A 14,956-nucleotide genomic window follows, 5' to 3' on the forward strand; every position below is an offset into this window, starting at 1 on the left:
CAGTACAGTTCAGATCCATGTAGCAAAGTGAAGAGGTCTGTTCAGCACAATAGAGTAGTTTTGTTACTGAAGAGTAAAGGAGCACAAGTAAGACTTCACTTCAGGCTAACTCAGGCTTTCTTTGTTGTAACTGTACTTTGGTTTGTATTTTGCAGTATGCTCTGGAGCGTCTGAAGGTGATGTGTGAGGATGCACTGTGCAGTAACCTGTCTGTGGAAAACGCGGCAGAGATCCTCATTCTGGCTGACCTACATAGTGCTGATCAACTGAAAACTCAAGCAGTGGACTTCATTAATTAGTGAGTTTACTCTTGTTCTAGGATGCGGCATCTCGTGAGCAGTCACATGCAGAGGAGATTCTCCTCTGCGTTGTGCTTGTTTTTTTCCATTCTTCCATTGTGGTCCTTCCTTTATCTGGCATCCCAGAAGTGGCATTGCCGTAAGGGCTGGTTACCCTTGTCCTGCTGGGACTGTGTTCAGTGTACAGCAGAGCTGTTCTGGATTTCTTTCTAAGATCATGAGAACTTCTAGCATGTACTCCCAGATACTGAGGGACTATTTGCAACTAGTACAACAGACCTTTCCGTAGATACAAAGTGATGACCAACTACTTTGTCCAGAAACATTTTTTAGTCCTATCTGTTAGTTAATGCAGTTTTTCTCACTATTTTTTATATTGATAGAAAATGCTCCTATGCTTGGGGGGTCGGGGTAGATGAGTGCTGTGCTACTGCTGTCATCCACTTGGGATTGTGGATGTTTGAGGTTTTTCATCCTTAGGGTGAAGGACTGTCCAGCATACAGTTGCACCAGCAGAGCCAAAGCTTCTGATCTTTGCTAAGCATGCATCTAGAGTGATCCTAAAATAGTATGCTGAAAATGTCAGGTTCCTTAAGCATGTGGGAGGTACCTGTTAATCCTTGTTATCCCCAGACAATAACTTCAGATTTATTTTCTCTTATTTCTAGTCATGCTTCTGACGTCATGGAGACATCAGGCTGGAAGTCTATGGTAGTATCACATCCCCATTTGGTGGCTGAGGCGTATCGCTCTTTGGCCTCTGCACAGTGTCCCTTTCTGGGACCTCCACGTAAGCGACTGAAGCAATCCTAAAGTCCTGTCTATCACAACACCCCGTGTTTTTCTGGAAGCAGCATCAGCTGTTGCTGCTCTAACCTTGACCACCAGGTAGACAGCGAAATCTGTGGAGCTTATACTCTGTTGTTGGGGGGAAGAGACTGCTTCGTGACACCCAGACTTTTTAAAACAGCACCAAGTAACTTGGGGAGAGGGGGGAGGGTGGGCCTGGGGCTCTGGGGCTGTTCAACCTAACGAATCCCTGTCGCTGCATCGTCTGTGTGTTCCCTTCGACTTGGCTGAGTCAATTAAGTACAGGGTTCGGTTTAGGCACCGACCCATGTCAGAAAAACCCAGCAGTGGTACTGGGGGAAAACAACATCTCTGCGTCTGGCAGCACAGAACAAACCGTCAGATGCCTGGAGCAAGAGGACATTTTAGTTTTGGAGAGAGCATTGGGGGGTTAAAAAGAATTTCCAGTGAGGTTCTGGAAAGGAAGTACCTGATGGGAGCTCCAGTAGTATTTATATCAAAAAAGAGAATTTAAGTCCTTCCAGCTGAGCTAAAAACTGGACGTTTGTGTAACTCCTTATTGCCATCCAGCAACAAGAAGATCAGTTTCTCTGTTAGTAGCACTTGTATGTTAATTGCAAAAAAAAAAAAAAAAAAAAAGAAAAAAAAAAGAAAAAAAAAACACCTTTTATAAAATGACAGGTTGAAGTGAAAGGGGACAGTGAGAGGCTGTGTGTTCTGGAGGGTGTGAATAGACTGAAGGCAGCCTTTGGCAAGTCTGTATTGGTTTTGAAAGGACTAGAAAAATCCTTGATCTGGAGCGTGCCGTCTGATAAGAACAACAGTTACTGTTTTTAGATATTGTGGAAAATGTTTTTGGCATTTTTCCCTGCTTTATTTCCCTCCTCCCCCTTTTTTAAGAAAAAAAAAAAAGGAGAAATTTTATTGTTCATGAACGCTGCGTCAAAAGTCCCTGTCCTGAGTTGCTAAATGATTCTTAACAACTGTTTGTATCTGACTTGCTGACTGTATAGGAGCCAGTCCTGTTCCTTTCTATTAGTCACTCTTCTTACAGGGAAGAAGTTTCAAAATAGCTGGTAACTTTTTTTTTTTTTTTTGAAAATATAAATAATTACTATTTTGTACTGTGTGGTATCTGTTGTCTTTTTTTGTTCCAAAATGTGAAGACTCTCGAGTTTAAGACCAGCTCCCAAAAGGTTTGGTTTCAGTCTGCTGCCATGTCATGATAGTGTCATGCTGTTCCTGGAACTCAAGTGGGATTTAGTGAGGAATATTGTGCACAAAACTGCAGCACGAAATGGTTTTATTTCTCATGGTGTGTATTACTGAAATACTAGACAACGCTGGTTTTAACAGGAGCTCTGAAGCTGACCCATAGCCCTGTGTTTTACCCGGCCTTAAGTTTAAACGTGGGAAGGGAGAAGGGTATAATAAGCCATCTGGTTTATAAAATTAAGGTGCAATGCAGGATGTCTCGGTAGGAGAGACACCATCCATTTATGTCATCATTAGCCCCAGATACCCAGGGAGGTTAGATTGAAATACGCAGTGCCACGGCAGTGGCAAATTGATCTGACCTTAAGATGGTCAGGTAGGGCACATAATGGATTAGAGAGAATAACTCTGTTTTGTCTAGAAAATAGATTAGGTATCTGTTGCCTCTGACTTTTCATTCTGTTATCATACTTCTCTTACAGCCTTTTGTCCCTCGTGTGAAGGAGAACTCCATTCATACGTTCACGTGCTTAATCTATCTGCTGTCTATTTTTATCAGATGGTGACTCATGAGAGGGTCCCTGCCCTTTTTTTGTGTTCCCCCACCGAGGCTCTCATCATAAACACACACAGCCGCCTGTATAGTAAAGCCTTCCTTCTGCTTGGTTCACAAATTCCCATATTACATCTATTGCTTCAACTCTGCTAATTCCTTTTATATTGGATTTAGCATGCATTTCCTTTTAGGTAAGCAAAGCACTTAGTCATTAGGAGATTTTCCCCACTACGGTGTCAGAACTCAGACCCAGCATTTCTAGCCTATAATTGCATACAGACTTGAAAAGTTCATTGCCAGGTAATTACAGAAGTTGTCTGTGTGGCTCAGTGATGTCTAATTATGCTGCAGTAACTGCATTGTTTACTGAAATGTTCAAACCTGAACGAGACCTTTTATCCTTGTCATGTTAGAGTGACCAACTGTTCGAGGAGCATCCCTGGCTCTGCCTTTCCCTGGGAAGCAGACGTGCCTGGAAGAAAGTAAACGGGTGTTGACATCGCATATCCTCAGCCTTTTTGGGGAGGTATTTATGGGAAGGCGATACAGCTTTGGCAGCCTCCTTCCCTGGAGGATGGAGAGATACCTGCAGGAAAATAATCTGTTCTGTGGCTTGTCTGTCCCAGCGCTTCCTGCAGAGCCAGGTGCATTTTCAGAATACGCTGACATGGAAGGTCTGAAATAAGATATGTGAAGGATGCGCCTTGTTCAGATTGTTCCAGTTGCAGGTGAATTAATGATTTATTTGTCACTTCACTTCTTTTTGTTTATTTTTTATTTTTTTATTGTAAATGATACAGCTGAAGCCATCTGGTTATAACAACATCAGAGCTAGGGCATACTGTTCATAAACCTCCCACTGACATCCTCCCCTCCCCAGATCTGAAATGTAATTCAAGTTAACTCACAATCTGTGGCATGTGTTGTTACTGCAGAGATGTCCATGCCAGTTGAACAGTTGGAGATTTGAATTCCACAAGGAGATGGCATATTTATCAAAACAGTATTTCAGAGAGAGTGTTTTGCCATGTCTTCTGAACCGCAGTAGAGGTACCGTGGGTTCAGATTCAGAATTCAGGTTGAGCCCTCCACTTGGGCTTTTAATTCCTCCTCTTCCCCCTTCTCCAGGGTGTTACAGAGAGACGTTTCATCCCCGTGTGCAGTCTTTCATGTGCTTCCTTCTCCCTATTATCTCCTTGCTCCTGCTTCCTCCACTTGCTTTTGTGCTGACCTACAAGGGCTGCAGCCTTCATCTGGGTGTGGGGAGGAGAGACAAGAAGAAGAAATACCTCAATGAATCCACTGACCTCTTCCAGCAGCGGTAGGATGTACGGATGCCCTACACCCAGAAGCAGTCGGTGCTCTCTGAGGATCCAAACACCAAATATTTTTTACTTGCCAAAAGATTTCTTTCTGGCTGCCCCTTGGGCTTTGTTATTACAGAGTCAGATTCTATTGAGGTATTTTTCTTATTGTGTGAGTTTTTCCAGATGAAAGGAAACAGCTTGTCTGCTTATGAGCAGAACAAACAGCGGAGTGGGGAGAGCTGCTGTGCTTTGAAACTCTCTCTGGCTTTGTTCTGGTTCTCAAACTGCTGTTAAGGACACAATACCATCTCTTTTTTTTTTTTTTTTCGTTTCTCCCACTTCCTTTAAGGAGCCAAAAAAAAAATTTTTTTTAAACTTCATTTCAGAAGGTTCTTCAACTTCCGTGCAATTTATTTTGCAAAAGGTTTTGCTGAAATAATTATCTTGTTCAGTCAGCTTGGGCCATGCAGTTTTTCTCTCTCATGACTGCAATTTAACTTGTGTTGTGGAATTACTTAACTCATTTATTTCTAATGACTTCTTCTTGTTAATCTAATACGAAGCCATTTAATTATACAAGGTGTATTTTTTCCTGACCTGCTGGCCGCCCGGATATTTGGCTGCAATTTCAGACACATGCTGCAGCAAATAGAGCCTTGGCAATCCCGGTGCTGTGTGCGTGTTACGTTTCTGTGGGTGAGGTTAACCTGAAGGCTGCTGTTGGCATTGCTGATGTGTGCACAACAAGAGGGGTTGCAGCATGCGAGTGCCAGCACGGATTGTGCAGGCAGGCAATGGGCAAATGAAACAGTGAGGCAGCAGGGAAAAAAAGCCATGACAGCCCACAAAATTGTTGGGGAAATGAATTAAGAGTCACCTGCAAGGCTTTTAGAAAATATGTATAATAAAGCAGGGATGGTTCAGCATCAGAGTTGGCCTTTTAACCTGGTTGATGTTTTTTAGGCAAGGTGCAGTCAAGGAAGATCATCTGAGCTTTGGGTCAAGTTTAGGTTTGGATTTTGCATCTTGCTCCTACTTAGTGCATTAGACTTTGTCTCCCGGACTAAATTATTAAAATCGCTTGAGGAACTGTGTTAATTGATGGGGTAAATTGGGAAGGGATAGAGAGAAGATAGCAATTATTCCATCAAATTATGAAAAATCACAGACAGGAGCGGTATAAAATGTAGGCCTCCTCTTTGAATAATTGAAAAGCATCAATGGCCAAAAAAAAAAAAAAGTTAATAGATGTGGTGGATGGTGAACTGGATGGGAACGGGAACATTGCCCCAGCCCTTCAGGAGCGAAATGATGTCCTGTGTTACACTGGGATGGTTTCTCTAATTCTAATGCAGGAACGTTAACTTTGAGCTCTGCCATCAGGAAACAGAGCAAGGATTGGAAATTGTTGGCTCGTGCCACTGGGGAGCAGTGTTGAGGACGAGAACTCTTCGGATGACTGTACCAAGCTTCTGATGAAGCTTCCTGAGCCTTGAAATAGCCAGAGGTTGCGCGTCGAGAAGCGATGGGATGAGAAGGAACAAATGAAGCCGTTTTCAAGCTGTGGTTCCAGTTCTGGAAGTCTCGTAGCAGATGTGGGGTTAACCCCGAGCGTTTTGAGTCATTTAAATGTTAGCAGAGAAGCTTTCCATCAGGCTGAGGGATCGTGTTATGGGGAGAGGTGGGTGTGCTGGTCCTCACTGTTTCATAGCAGGTCCTGCTGGAGAGCGAAGCCCTTCCAGGGACATCTGCAGATCTTGCTGCCACCTCTAACGTGATGCCTGGAGGGAGAACTTTTATCTGGAGCACCACCCTTAGCATGGTAACATGAAGCAGTATAAATGAGAACTGTTTTGGTTGTGTGTCATGGCTGGGATGGAGCCTTTTCTCCCATGTCTTTTCTCCTCCGTATTTTAAATTTACGGCAGGGCTACAAGGTTTTGGTTGCTTTTTTTGTTTTGTGTTCCGAGAAGAGATCCCCACTGTTGATTCTGGTTGCTGCTGCATTGCAGTTTGTGCCCTCGCTGCCTTTCTTTCCTACGAAGTTTTCTCACTCCTCTAGGCAGGTGGTGCTGGCAAAATTATTGCTTATTATTGAATTTTTGCCAAACAACAAAACACTCGACAAAAATAGCTAAACAGGATGTGGAGTTTTTAGTCTGTGGGAGCGCTGTGGCTGCCTTGCAGCTCACAGCCAGCTCCATCATCTGTCAGACACTTGCCGGGTCTCTCAGCCCTTCGCAAGGACAACCGGCCTGTGCTCTGCGTGGCTGGTGGTCAGGGCGTGAGCAGACCCGCAATTTTTTCCTCTCTGTAGCCTGTGTTTGTAGACTGGGGAGACTGGAATCTCTCCTGCACCTCGTACAGCAAGGAGACAGCAAACCCGGACGAGATCTTAGCGTGACTCACTGGCTCGGTGTGCCGAATTGAAACAATGGTGTTCTGTAATGGTGCCTTCACCCGGCAGCCACCTCTGAGCTCGTACGTGCTATCTCCGTGCAGCTGAGTTAGGGTTTCATTGCATGCATGCTTCTCATCCACCACAAACGCGTGTGGGCTGCCAGGAAACCTGCTCACGTGCTGAACTTGCCCCGTGCAGTGGTTCTGCGCAGAGGCAGGCAGCGACTGAACCGCTCGTGGTCGTTGCTTGCAACTGGAGAACGTTCAGAGAGGAGCGAGCTGGGGATCCTCTTACAGATTGCACCAACCTCTGTCTCTAGGGGATGCGAAATTAAACCGCTGTCCCCTTATTCCGCTCTGCCCAGCGTGATGGCGCTGCCTAACTTGGATTCTCCTGCATTTAAAAAAAAAAAAAAAAAACACAAATAAAGCACCTTGCGGATTTGATTTCTCATGTGATGTGGCAGATGGCAGAACCTGAATTGGGTAGCAGGCATTACTTATCTGGGGCCTGTAAACAAAGCTGAACCACGAAGCGTTCCTTAATGAGCGAGATTTATTTCTAGGTGCTGAAGCCTCAAAAGACAAGGGAAAAGAGAGCTGGTTCGCATACGGTAAATGTTTAAATAAGCCTTTTCCTACGTTTCAGCACTTCAGCAATCATTCCATCCCATTCCAGGGCTGCTGGGACTTCTAAACCGTGTAATTCTGTGAGCTCATCCTCCTTGTGGGCGCTTCAGCATGGCGTGGAGCTGGGCTGTGGGACATAAGCGGTGGTTTTGTTACACTGCTGAGCACAACAGCTCCTTTTACCTGCTGCCTGTGAACAAGCACTGGTGCTCTTCGGAGCTCCTCTGCCGGCTGTGATGATGCCGAATGAAAGGTACGGGTAGATGTTTGCTGTGTCAGTTAAGCTCTGGCTGATGGGCAGGCGAAATGCTGTGGGTTTAAAAGCTGCAGCTGTTTTGCTGGGTAGCTCTGTGCTTCCCCACCAGCAGCCTGCAGCACGTGGCAAGGAGCTTCTCAGCTTTTTTGCTCTCGGAAGACGTTTCCTGCTGCACAGTCACCGGTTGTTTAAAACGTGGCTTGTTAACCTGCCCCTAATGCTTGAAACCTTTGGCTGTAGGTTGGTGTTATTCAAAGAGCACGGGGGTGGATGTTTCTCTAAAGCAGCAAGGTAAGGAGGAGAGAATAAGCTTTTAGAAATAGTGGGAGGAGAGCATGATACCTTGGAAAATAGGTAGGCTGCGTTGAAGTATCAGTAACATCCAATAATGCTTTATTTTTTTAACTCCAGCTACTTAAGACAACGAACCAGCCCCGAAACTCAAACCTTTGCTATATTGTAGCTCTCACCATCTTACCAGAAATGCTTTTTTTTTCCCCCAATAGGCAAGTCTCAGAGCACAGCTTTGCCACTCAAGGGTCTCATCGTTGGCAGTCTCAGCAGAAGCCATGCCCAGAGTTGGGTCTTCGTGCGTATTCCCCGTTTGTCAGCATGGGAGGCTTGGGGACGCTTGCGTTGCCACTCCCTCTGCTCATCCTGTTCTTGGCAGTGGACACGTAGCTCGAGAGCTGCCAAGAAAAAATTGGGCCAGTACCTTGTTTACAGAGGTTTATTGGATGTTGCAAGCGTGCCGTAATGTCACATCTTGTGGTCAAAGAGTTTTAAGCCATTGGAAGCTCAGCTTCCACCTGTTTTTCCAAGCTTTGGTCCCAAAATAGAAATTATATTAAAAAAATCACAAGAACGCCAAACCCGCCCTTTTACTCATAAAAATTTAAATGGGGAATTGTCTCCCGAGGGCTGCTTTTGCTCTTGCGGCGCTTTGGGGGTGAAATAGCCCTTTTCCAGCCAGATGAGGAGGGATGTTTTTCCAAAATCTAGTTCCATCCCTGGGCACAAACAACCCTGTGTGATCGAAACGGACCTCAAAAGGAGCACTTCTCTCAAAACAGCAGCTCTGGGGAGAGTTCCTTCCTCAGCACCTATTAATCAGGAATTTATCCCTGCTGTCCCAGATCGACCACAGAGGTAGCCTCCTGATAATCGCCCCCAACTATTGTTTTAGTCTTCTGTGGTTTATTTATGGAGGACTTTTGTTGGAGACAAATTTTGATAGGGACTAGAATAAATCTGGCACATCCTTGTGTCCTAAGACAAGATTAATTCTTTTTAAATCAAGTTCAGGCTTCTTTACTGGCATTCGCTCATCCGCATGTGGAAAGCAGGTTACAGTTTGTAAAGCAAAAATACATTTTTGTTTTTTTTTTAGGTTGCTTGCTGTAGGTCGAGATGGCAGGAGAACAGGGGTTAACACCCAGGCATCCCGTTTTCCAGATGATTTATGTGTGTGTTGCCACTTTGGCTTCTTTTCAATTCATAAGGAGAGAAGAGGCAGCGTTTCCAAAACTAGCTGAAACTCATCCTTTTTTTAGGGCTGAGGAAGAGGAGGGGTAGAAAGGGACTGCAGAACAGCGTTGAGCACGTGCTGTTTATGACTGTGTGATACAATTGATTGCTGCTCAGAAAACCTTTCGCTTGTGTCCATCTTTTTTTTAAGGTCCTATTATAATAGGTAATTAAAGGATACTAATTGAATTAAGATTCCATCTGTCTGAGTTCAGCAAGCCAACAAGTCCCTTAATTAAGATATCATGTTTGCTGTAACAGAGGCTGCAAACACAGAGCTGGCCACCGATGGTATAAGCAAATATCTGGCTCCCCGTGACAAAATGCCAGAGCAACCAGTGGGCTGAGGAGATCAAAATAAAATCTGCAAGGTAAGCAACGCTTGCTCGGGGGATAACAATAAATGCAGTGATAGTTAGGCTTCTCCTTATAGCTGGGGGAAAAAAAAAAAGTGCCAATTTGAGCTGGGTGCAAACATTTTTAAGCACTCAGAGGAAGAGAGCAGCGTACAAGAGGCTGTGGATCGGGTATCTCGGCATCCGACCGCCGTCTCGGTGGGGCGATGTCTAATATCGGAGACAAGAAGAGAACACAGCAGTTGAAATTGCAGCCTTAAGACACTCATTTTAAAGAAGTTTATAAAGCACCGGTGTATCCTCAAGCCGCCGTGTAGATGCAGACGGCTCCTGGGCTGCTCCGCCGTGCGCCGTCTTCGCTTCTTTATTAACTGCCAGTCCCGCGCGCGGAGCCCGTTGAGGATCTCCTTTTAGACGCCGTCTGTTCGTTGTTTCTCTTGTTGGGATTGTAGTTTCCTGAACAAGACATAAAATTTAAGAGCCTCTGCGCCTGAAACGAAGGATTTCCTTCTTGTTAGGGCCGCTGTGCTCGTAGCATGGGTCTCTGAGCAGAACCTTCCCAGGAGATGGTTTCAGCCAAGGCACCTGCCTCAATTCTTCTTCGATTTATAGTTGCCTTCCTCAGTTTCCTCCACTACCTTCACCCTAGTGAAATATCCTGTGCTAGGCTAACATTTTAGAGGAAAACTCCATTTAGTAAGTAGCTCACAGGAGAATGTGCCCGGATGGATGGATGTGGTTCGGATGGAGCCAGAGGGAGGTGGGCGCTTCTGGAGCACGACAGTTTTGGGGACTGGGGTGGCCAAGCCACCTGCAGCCCACCCGTGGGGATCTCTGGCAGAGCCCCTTGGGCTCTGTCCTTTCCTCCAGGCTGTTTTCCAGCAGGAAAAGTTGATTAGCTGCTCGTGGAGGAATTTTCCTTCACGGAGGGATTGGGAAATAACGTGGGAAGTAGGATCGTGTCCCTGCTGAGCACGTGTGGGGCTTTCAGGAGGCACGTGCACCAGCAGGGTCACCCCACGGCCCTTCCAGTGAATGGGGTGGGGGGACTGGGGTGGGCAACAGCCCCTTGGTTTTCAGAAGGATTGGCAGAAACGGGGGGAGCAGGGCAGCAGCGATCCAGGATAAAGCCCCGCAGGGATGCGGCGAAGATCCCAGGCATGTGTCCTTGCCGGTGCGACGCTCGGAGTCGACTGCAGAAATTCATTTTTATTTTTTCCCCTTCTGGGAAAATTTCCCAACGAGGAGGCTAGATGAAAGCGGACACTTCTTGATGCGGTTTGAAAGCGGAGAGACATCTGCCACAGATCAGAAAAGCCTGGCAGGTGGAAAACGCGCCAGCCCCCCTTCCTTCCCTGCCTTTATCCTGTCCCTGGCACATCTCCCTTCCCCATGTGCTGCCGACATGGGCTCCGGAGCTGCCCTCCTGTCCCGTGTGGGGCAGGGGACAGGCGAACCTGCCCTCCCTCGCTCCCAGCCGGGTGCTATTTCCCCCCCTAAAACCGCACAAATCTCCGGGAGCCGGGAGGATTCTGCAGTTCGTAGAGCACACAAGTAGCAACTGAATTATTTAGCATTTTTTTTTAGTGCAAGCAGGTGTGGGGGTTTGAAATGGTCTGAGCTGGGAATTCTCTGCAGAGGAGTTAGGGTCTGGAGGGATTTGAGCGAGCCGGACAAGTTTTCCATTCCTGTCCTCTTCTCGCCGCCTCTTGACAGCATTTTTTTTTGTTTTCCTGTGCGTGTCTGAATTCTCGCTTTCCCGTGTTTGATTCCCCTCCTCTCTCTGTATTTCAACGCTTCACCTGCTGAAGCGCCATGGTGGCGGCTGCGCCGGCCTCGCCAGCGGTGACAGCGGCACCAGCGCCGTGGCCCCGCGTCCCCGGGGAGCCCTGCAGGCACTGACAGCCCCGCTCAGCCCCTCGCAGGCAGCCGGCTGCTTGCTCAGCTGGAAACAGCCGCCGAGGCTCAGCAGGAGAAGGCTTGGAGGTGGTGGTGCTAAGTCAATTTTTTTGGCTTCTTTTTTTTTTTTTTTTTTTTTTTTGGTCGTTATTGGATGCTATTTGTTGTTTTGGTTTTGGTTTGTTTGTGTGTGTGTGTTTTTTTTTTTAATTATTTTTTATTTGGTGCATTTTTTATTTGATGCATTTTCTTCATTTTTTTTTTTTTTTTCATATTTGTTATTTTTCAGAGGGTGGGGTTTGGTCCAAGCAACCTGAGGTTTGCCAAGCCCTGAGCACTCAGAGCCTTTCCACAACGTGGAGGTGACTCGAGATAATCTCAGATATTTAACATATCCCCCTAAAATCCTTTTTTTCCCCCCCTACCCATGCTTTGTTCATCCATTTGGGGGCCGTGTGAGCGTGCATCAGACCCTGTACTCTGTGATCTGCTCAGCTCCATCTCTCCCAGACCTCTCCTGCAGCCTTTGGTGCTGGCTCAGCCCCGCTCTGCTCGCAGGGTTTGCTTCGGGAGCTGAGACCCCAGCTGGTCCCGCTGGGATGTTTGGGCAGCAAAGGCAGATTCGACGCTGCCTCCTGTGCACGCAGAAGCTGTGACTGCAGCGGCCCTCGCACCCCAACACTTGGGGATAATTTTGTACAACCCCGGTAAGGCTGGATTTATCCATATGGTGCTGAAACTGGAATATTGCTATTTAAAAAAAAAAAAAAACAACACCAAAAAAAAAATCACTGCTTCTCCTCAGCCCTTTTTGACTCTGTTTGCAATATAACAAGACCCGAGAGGAAGCCCTCGCTCTGGTCCTGCTGCGAGCAGCCCCACGAGCAGCGACCTTACGGGACCGGGGGAGAAGGGCTTACTGCACCGCATCTCCCTCCTCCTCCTCTTTGGGCACAAGCCCTTAGGAAAGAAGACATTTGGGGAGCAGATGGGTGCTCTGGTAGGTCTGGAAACCTCTCAGGCAAAAGTAAATCCTGCCTTCCCACCAGGAGGTTCGGGCCTTGTTCTGCAGAACAGCATGTACGCGCCGAGCTCCCCCAAGGGAGCAGATTGCCCGATTCCTCCGGCGCTTGGCTGCGTGCCCTCGTGCCACCAGTGCTCTGAGCAGCAGAGCAGCCCGGCTGCTTAACCCTCCAGCCCCATCCCTCTAAGCCGATGCTGTGTCTGCTGCTCTCAGGTAGGCTGAGAGCTGCTGTAGGATTTTTTTTGTTGTTGTTGTTTTTTAAGGGGGGTGACGGGGTGCTTTGCTCAGCTCTTGGGGCAGGAAAAAAGCCACCGAGGGGTGAGCGGTGGTTTTGGCGACGTGACGTGGCACGTTGCGGCTCCTTTCTCGGAGAGCTGCGCGCCCTGCCATTAATTGGAGGGAAAACAATCAGAGACCCGCTGCTTTTGGAGTTTGTTGAAAGCGCAGGAAGATGGGGAAGCGGCGGTGTTTATGAGCCGGCAGCTGGTGCTAAGCTCTGGCAGGGGAGCGGGAGGAGGAGGAGGAGGGAAGCGGTTGTATTTGGGTTCTGGGTCTAATTGGCAAAACTGTAATAATTCTTAGATCAAATAGACGCTGCATTCAGCCCACTTGCATTTTTAGTCTTCCGCGTGTAATAACGAGTCATAACACTGGGGATTTCATGAATAATCATTTCTGCTCGCCTCCCCTTTCAGGGGAGGATTTCCAAAGTGCTTGATGATCGTGCAGTCTTTCTCCATCCCCAGAAGGCAAATGAATATTATCTTTATAGAGAGAGAGATAAGGCAGACTAGACAAAGGCCTGGAATAACTTGGTTAAGTTTATCAGAAAAGCCAATAGCGCGACCAGGATTTATGCCCAGGAATTAAGCTTCTCGAGCCACTTGGCCGCGCCGCCCGGGGAATGAGATGCTGCTCCTTAGCTCTGGCACTGCAAAATGACCCCGAGCCACGGCGAAGAGAATTCAAGAGGGCTCCAAAGGCGCAGGGAACATCGGCTGGAGTGGGACCAGGACCCCTGCGCTGCCCTGACCCCGCTGCTTCTCCCACATCTGATCCCGGGGACATCTTGCTGGCTCTGTCCCCGCGCCTGGTGTGACGCTGGCCTGGCACTGGTGGCAATGACAATAGCAAGAGCGGTGCTTTTATGCACGGAGAGGAGTGTGGCAGGAGAACCAGCGGTATTAATGTATCCAGGAGCTGCTGTGGCTATTGAAATGGGGGATTACGAGCATAAAGGCTTGGCTGACTCACTAGACCTCATTAAAGTCTAATCATCCCCATAAAGATGCAGCATTGGACATATGCAGCCCTGGCTCGTAGGAGCTGAGGCTCGGTGAAGATGCTAATAGCCACTTGATAGTTGGGCCTGAAACTGTAAAATTTGTTTATTTGCGTAGTAAAAGCACTCAGGGTTCCCTCTGCCAGGCAGAACCTCAGCAGTTTTATTTAGGAACAAAAGGGCCAGGAAGCCCTCAGCATTACGGGAGCCGCGGTGCCGCCGATGATGCCGCACAGGAGAGGTCGGGAGGCACCAAAACCAAAAGCAACAGCTTCTTCCTGGAAATCTTTTACATTTTGCTAGCAAAAGCTGGAAGTAAGGGATTATATTTTGCAATGGCCACCCCATGCCCACCAAGCAAAGCGTTACGTGCTCGCCGAGCTGCAGCAGCCTTGGTATCAACAGCCCAAACCCTTCCTAAAAGAAAACTGGGACAGACTGTGATAGGAGCTTGTTGTAGAAACCATAAAATCTGACACAAATTGACACAAATATTTGTGAATTGACATCTAAGCCTATAGAAATCCTTTTTTTTTTTTTTTTTTCCTAAGTTTTTGTTATAAGCCATTTCTTTCCCTCTGGAAGCTGAAGTTCTCAAAGTATCCGAGTGGCTCAGCCCCTGCTGAGGGATCTCCTCCAAATCTTGGTGAAAATCCCAAAGGGCTGGCAACTCTGTGATTGTCGTGCCTGGAAGGGAGTTCTCACGTTAAGGAAGATTCTTCCGGCAATAACCTTTTGTGGCTTGTCCATGAAAAGCCCCCGTACAAATTAACAAACTTCTTTCTTGGTTGAGATCTCGGCATCTGGCTGGGTTGTGCTTAAAAAGGTTTATTATTGGAAAAAAACCTGGCTGACCCTGAGTTGAGAAAATTGATGCCTTGAAGCCGTCGTAGCGGTGAGAGGGATCTGGTTGGGCCATCCTTGCATTAAATTGTGCCTTCCTGCGAGATTTGTCCTTTTCTGAAATCCTGGAGTAATGCATTAGCACATTTTGAAGGTGATAGCTGGCAACGAGAGTCTAATTTGAATCAGAGGCCACCGCTGGTTTTTGGATATGGTAAATAGGAAACGGCAGAGAGACAAAGTCTGATTGACTGGCAGATTACAAAAGGCGAAGAGGACTCAAAACCCGTGAAGAGATGGATTTGAGGTTGATTACTGCTAATTATTTTTCAAGATACAGGGCAAAATTAACAAAGGAGCGCTTGGACTGCAAGCACAATTGTGGCAAACAGCCCTCGCAGGAGAATTACCCAAATGGGAAGCAGTTGAGGAAGATGGTGGCAGCCTCATCTTCAGCCCTGAAAGCTGGGGGAGGCCGAAGCGATGGGGGCCACCCCCCTGGGAGCACCCTTGGGTGCTCAGAGGGTGCCCAGGACTGGGATGCTTGGGTGC

At 47.2% G+C, this 14,956-nt stretch overlaps 1 protein-coding gene across 9 annotated transcripts in view; it reads left to right on the forward strand.

The window, feature by feature from the left end:
* SPOP (speckle type BTB/POZ protein) overlaps nt 1-2,044 on the forward strand; it is a 27,171-nt gene extending 25,127 nt beyond the window's left edge. For all 9 annotated transcript variants that reach the window (XM_084496449.1, XM_084496452.1, XM_084496453.1 and 6 more), the window contains 2 exons: nt 156-298; nt 968-2,044. In XM_084496449.1, the coding sequence (XP_084352575.1) occupies nt 156-298; nt 968-1,112 (288 nt within the window). In that variant the 3' untranslated portion in view covers nt 1,113-2,044. The remainder of the gene's footprint in view (nt 1-155; nt 299-967) is intronic.
* Nucleotides 2,045-14,956: the final 12,912 nt, after the last annotated feature.

The sequence above is a fragment of the Aythya ferina genome, assembly GCF_964211825.1.
Source record: "Aythya ferina genome assembly, chromosome: 23".
NCBI classification, from domain to species: Eukaryota; Metazoa; Chordata; class Aves; order Anseriformes; family Anatidae; genus Aythya; species Aythya ferina.